This window comes from Lactuca virosa, chromosome 2, assembly GCF_052849685.1.
Source record: "Lactuca virosa cultivar CGN04683 chromosome 2, Lactuca_virosa_CGN04683_v6, whole genome shotgun sequence".
NCBI lineage: Eukaryota > Viridiplantae > Streptophyta > Magnoliopsida > Asterales > Asteraceae > Lactuca > Lactuca virosa.
The window spans coordinates 61,672,387-61,679,062 of record NC_136427.1 but is presented as its reverse complement, the minus strand read 5'-3'; the positions used below and the strand labels follow the sequence as shown (position 1 = coordinate 61,679,062).

Genomic DNA, 6,676 nt, shown 5'->3' with positions numbered 1-6,676 from the left:
TGGGTTTTTTATAAGAACCTTAAAAGTGATTTTTAGAAAATTGATACCATGAAATATTGGATGCATGCAATTGTCATGATATCACATGTTTTAAATAGAATAATAAAACATACAAATCCTTTTTTCAAAATGCATGTCTATGTCATCCAATTTTAGAAACATTTGCACGTCACTTGTATAATGCTAGTGGGATAAAGGATACGTAACCATTAGTATTATCTTTTGATGGCAAAAGTATTTTTGAGACATTGTGAGAGAACTTCATGCCATGAAAATGGAGGAGAATGGGAATATGAGCAGACATGTTCTCAAGATGAAAAGCTACATGGATCAATTGGGGAGATTGGGCTCTCCATATCCACAAGACTTGGCTACAGATATCATCCTGAACTCTTTGCCAAAGTCTTACAATGCTGTCATCATGAAATATAACATGAATGGGTGGGAGAAACCAATCTCTGAGTTGCACGGGATGCTAAAAACTGCAGAGAATAATATCCCAAGTAAAACTCCCCAAGTGCTCATGATTATGGAAGGAAAAGTCAAGAAGAACAAAGGAAAGAACTTCAAGGGAAAGCCACAAGCTGGCAAGGGCAAAGGGAAGAAAGCTCCTCAAAACCCACCACCCAAGAAGAAGGAAAAGGCTGCCAAAGATGACACATGATTTGATGTGGAGTTGTCGGGCATTCGAAAAGGAATTGTCCTAAGTACCTTGCAGAGTTGAAAAACAAGAAGGTCGGGGAAGGCCCTTCAGGTATATCCATTTTCATGATTGAAATGGGATTATTTACTTTTTCATCAAACACTTGGGCATTAGATACAAGTTGTGGAAGTCATATTTGTAATTCGTTACATGAGTTCAGAAAGAGTAGGGAACTGAAAGCAGAAGAGATGGTATTGCATGTGGGCAATGGAGCACGGGTTGCAGTCCAAGCAATACGACATTTTGATTTATGTTTACCATCTTGTCTGTATTTGACATTAGAAAACGTGTGTTTAATTACTTCTATTACTAGAAATATCATTTTAGTTTCACTTTTGAGAAATTCTTGTTACGATTTCAAATTTGTTGATGATAACATTCAGTCCTTCCTGAAAGGAATCTTCTATTTTGAGGCTAGACCAAAAAATGGAATTTATGAACAAAACCTAGATGACACCTAAAACAATAAGTCCCTTTATCATGTCAACACCAAAAGTCTCAAACCATATTTGAACCAGACATATCTATGGCATTGTCGCCTTGGACATATAAAAAAGAAACACATATCTCAACTCCAAAAGAGTGGACTTTTGGGGGGCAAATGACATAGAGTCATTTGACATATGTGAATCTTGTTTATGTGGCAAGATGACATAATCCCCTTTCTTTGTAACAAGTGAAAGGGCAAGTGCTGTATTAGGCATCATAAACACTGATGTATGTGGACCTTTTAAAACAATGTCTGGATATGGTGAGATATATTATAGCACCTTCACTGATGACTACAGTCCTTTTGGTTATGTGTATTTGATGAAACATAAACATGAAGCATTTGAAAAGTTTAAATTGTTTCAAAGTGAAGTTGAAAATCAACTCGACTAAACAATCAAAATCCTTCGTTCGGATAGAGGAGGCACGTACTTGAGCCAAGAGTTCCAAGACCATCTAAGGAGTTGTGGGATTATCTCACAACTCACTCCACCTAGAACACCACAGCTTAATGGTGTTTCTGAGAAGAGAAATCGGACCTTACTTGATATGGTTTGATCTATAATGAGTCGTAGTACAATTCCTTTATCTTTTTGGAGTTATGCTTTACAGACCGTAGCCCGTATCTTGAATATGGCACCAACTAAGAACGTAGAGAAAACTCCTTATGAGATGTGGTATGGAATACCTCCATCCCTATTTTATATGAAAGTTTGGGGATGCGAAGCTTATGTTAGACAATAGACTTCCAACAAACTTGAGCCTAGATCTACCAAATGCATCTTTGTAGGATATCCTAAAGATTGTTTGGGATATTAATTCTACATCCCTAGTGAGAATATGATCTTTATTTCACGAAAAGATGAATTCTTAGAAAGCAAGTTTCTAATGGATGAGGCAAGTGGGAGGCATGTGCAACTTGAAGAAGATCAAGAACCTCAACCCCGATGCATCTTTAGTTGGTACTAGTACTGAACAAGAGGTTGTTGAAGATAAAGAGATCACTATCCTTCAACCTACTGAAGCACTAGGCGTTTGCAGATCCGGTAGGATTCGTCATGAACCTGAGAGATATGGATTTCTCATTGACGAGTGCTTCGTAATGACGAATGCTGATTAGCCGGTCAACTACCAGTATGCAATGACAGATCCTGAATCTACCAAATGCCTTGAAGCCATGAACGTTGAGATGCAATCCATGAGAGAAAATCAAGTATGGTACTTGGTTGATCTTCCTCCCAATAGCAAGACTGTTGGAAGTAAGTGGGTCTTCAAGAATAAGATTGACATGGATGGCAACTTACACACATTCAAAGCAAGATTGGTTGCTAAAGGATTCACTCAAACTCATGGGGTTAATTATGATTAAAACTTTTCAGCAGTTGCTATGATTAAATCAGTTAGGATACTATTTGCCATAGTTTCATCTTAAGACTATGAGATATGGAGAATGGATGTCAAAACCGCTTTTCTAAATGGAGATCAGCCTGAAGTTTTTGTCGACCAAAAGCATCCTAATAAAGTGTGTAAGTTCAAGAGATGCATTTATGGGTTAAAGCAAGCATCTCGTAACTGGAATCATCGTTTCGATGATGAAATCACAAAGTGTGGTTTTATTAGAAATGAAGATGAATCTTGTGTTTACATGAAAACTAGTGGGAGATCGGTGACATTCTTGGTCCTATATGTGGATGACATACTAATCATCGGAGATCTCATTCCAACTTTAAAAAGTGTAAAGTCTTGGCTAGAAGGGTGTTTCTTAATGAAGGACCTAGGCGAGACACAATCCATTCTTGGAATCAAAATCTATATAGATAGATCAATACGATTAATAGGTCTAAGCCAAGGTACATATATTGAGAAAGTATTGAAACAGTTCAACATGGAAAAAATCTAAGAGAGGATTTGTACCCATGGCACATGGCACTGTACTAAGTTCATCTCAATGTCTAGCACAAAGGCTGAGCTAGACAAGATGAAAGATATTCCATATGATTCTGTAATTGGATCCATCATGTATGCTATGAATTGTACAAGACCTAATCTTGCTTATGCTATGAGCATGGTAAGCAAGTTCCAAAAAAATCCAATGGAGAGTCATTGGAGAGCTGTGAAGAACATCCTAAAGTATTTACGAAGAACTAAGGATTTGTTCCTCGTCTATGGAGGCGTGGAAGAAAGCTTAAGTGTAAAATGCTACACTGATGGTTCCTTCACAAATGATCGAGATGATTGCAAATCGCAATCATGATATGTGTTCATTATCAATGGGAGTGCGGTATCTTGGAAAAGCTCCAAGCAAAGTGTTGTTGCACAATCCACTATAGAGTCAGAATACATTGCTGCTTTTGAAGCTGCACAAGAGGCTACCTGGATGAAGAAATTCACTGGGGATCTAGGGGTAGTCCCTACCATTCAGGACCCCTTATACATTTTATGTGATAATGAGTGTACTATTTCTTTGGCAAAAGAACCCCGAGAACACAAGAAGACCAGGCATATTAGCCGCAGAATCAACTTCATCCGGTATAAAGTTGAAGAAGGAGAAATTAGTATTCGCAAAGTTCACACCGATCAAAATTTGGCGGACCCTTTCATGAATCTTCTTCCTCAAGCAAACTTTGATGGACATGCTCGAGGAATAGGACAACGCTATTCTAGTGATTGGATTTGATCTATGTATTAGTATTGAATATTGGAACATTATATAACATCATCTATTGTAATGACTATGATATATATGGCATATGATCTTTTCATTAAATATTTGTTGTGTTCTTTATTAACATGTTTAATCTTTGAGTGAATTTATTCACTCTTAAACTCCACAGTCAGTTTTTATTGTGGGAGAAATAATGAAATAAGACTAATATGAAATAGGATGGTTGACAAAGCATTGTAACCAGTTTCATAGATACTTACAAGAGAATAAGTATTGGAGTGACCCGTTCAAGATCACTTCATGGATCACTGTCATGAATGATACTTGATAAAAGGTAATATATGTATATCCTTAACACCTGAGATACATATTTGGGACTTGAGTTTGGGGAACGTTATGCTTGGATGTAGTCAAAAACTGTTCTTTTGTTAAGCAGTTATAAAAGCTATTATCAGGCGTGATGTAAACCATGCAAGAGGCGTATGTAGTCAAGATGGGATTTGTTCCTCTTATTCGTTGAGAGTTAGATATCTAAGGCCTGATGTAAAGTTGAACACTTGCGTGAGATTGACTGCGATCGATATCTCATTCAACATGATGTATGTAGTAAAGGGATAACTGATAAACTTACCTTACTCACAAATTGTAGCCTTGGGGGCTTCCGGGGAATTGGGCGTTGATGGAATGACACTATATCATATGTTGTTGGGGGCAGTGAAATGTTGCTAGACGTTCACCACTGTCTATATCAGTTTGATATGAGTCTTGTGCAAGTGGGAGATTGAAAGATCTAGTATGCTCAACAGTCATATTAAAATGATATTGCTAAATAACGTATGATCCTACGGGTCACACTAACAACAACTTGATACAAATGATTATTTATTAGAACTTGATTTTAATAAATATTCATAAACTCTTATAATAATTGGGAAAACATTTATTTCAAGGAAATATTTATTTTACAATACAAGTAATAAATTATTTCATATGGTATGAATATAATATGTCATGTACATCTTTTTGGACCTAATGAAGCTTTTGTCTTTTAGCAAAAATACAAAGTTTATATCTTATAAACTTTGATTTTATAAAATATAAACTCTTGACTTGTCTTTTCTTCTTGGAAACATGAGATGAAGAGAAAATACATTTGCATTGGTATAATGAAAAAGAATCAAACCTAGGAATATGTGTTCATGACATAGGGGACAAAGTTGTCTAATGGTTAATAACTCTTGGACCATAATTCCATTATAAATAAAAGGTGAGTGCACTCATTTTTCTTCACTCCATTCTCCTTGGCTGAGAGCTCTCTCTTCTTCCCCATCTTCTCTCTAAAGTCTTGAACTTTGAAGATTTTTTGTTTCTTGCATTCCGTTTTAAGTCATAATCTTGTTTTGGCTTAAAAGCTTAAGAGTTGTAACTAGCATTACATCAAGTTGGCACATTGTTGGTGTCTCAAGGGTTCATTCTCACTCCATCAACTTCCAAGCCTCCCCTAAAGGACTAAAAGTGCTTCAAAGGTTGTTACCACTTCTTACTTCTATGGTTGTGTTTTAAATCTTTCCTTTACTTGCATGATGATCCTTGGTGGGTGATAAAATGTTTATGTTATTTTATAAAATTCAAGTCTTCTGTTTGCCATTATTTGTAGTTTTTGAAACTATTTTTTTTTAAATAAAACCCAACACCTTGAGGTAGTCATGGAATTCGATACTAAGATACTCACCGCCTCTATCGGATCTAAGAATCTTTATCTTCCTGCCCAATTGATTCTCGACTTCTTGTTTAAACTCTTTGAACTTTTCAAAGGTTTCTGACTTATGATTGATTAAATAGATATAACCATATCTACTATAATCACCAGTAAAAGTCACATAGAATCGATTTGCGTACCTTGTGGTGGATCTGAAGGGTCCACACACATCTGTGGGTATGTGTGACATCCCCTAATTTCTCGGCCAGAAAAGACCGATTTAATTTATGGTTTTAAAATAAAGTCAGAGTAATCCTTTTAAAAGTTGTTGCGGAATTTGTCCCCAAAACAAAACATGATAAAATTTATCAAAACCTTTCTTTAGGAAATATATATTTTCATTTCATATCAAAACCTCGGGATGTCATGTTCCGATACAGATCAAAAGCATAAGCAAGACATTATAAGCCTTACAACAATTATTTACAACTAATGGCCTATAATCCAAAAATCTCTCATCATTATCGGACTATGCTCGGGGTCCACTACATGTAACATAAAAAGCTGAGTGGGTCAGGCTTGGGAGCCTGGTGAGCATATAGGGTTTTCAACCCACAATAATAATAAACTTATTAAGGTCATCAATCAACAATAACCCTGAGTACCCATTCCCGTTATCCTCACTTTACGTCCCTAAACACCTATCACAAGGGACCTAGCCTAAGGATTATCATCGGGATGGACACTACTGCTAAGGGGACTCCTCAGCCATACATGTCCTAAAAGCAACCATGAGGGGGATGGAATACACCAATGAACATATAGTTTACCAACACCTACAAGTTGTGAACCTGCTAGTGTTCTACTGGACTGTCTAGAAATGTCCGTGGTCGTCATCTATATTCTGCTAGATGACTACAACAACAACAACAAAAACAACAACATCGAGGCCTCTCATCATTTTAACACACATCGACTATTTCGTCTACACATGCTTTACCCAACATATTTGTAGATAAAATACATATACAGTTTAAAACTTGTATAAAACATCTATTCAACAGTCACCTCAAATAAACAATTAATATAATTACACATAGCACGTATTTTATAGAAAATA

The 6,676-nt window shown here is 36.2% G+C and overlaps 1 protein-coding gene across 1 annotated transcript; it reads left to right on the top strand.

Annotated features, from left to right (window-relative positions):
* Nucleotides 1-3,140: 3,140 nt before the first annotated feature.
* On the top strand, nucleotides 3,141-3,446 carry LOC145157451 (secreted RxLR effector protein 161-like). The gene has a single exon (XM_079076489.1). It carries the CDS (start codon nucleotides 3,141-3,143, stop codon nucleotides 3,444-3,446), a length of 306 nt encoding a protein of 101 aa, XP_078932615.1.
* The last annotated feature ends 3,230 nt before the right edge of the window (nucleotides 3,447-6,676 follow it).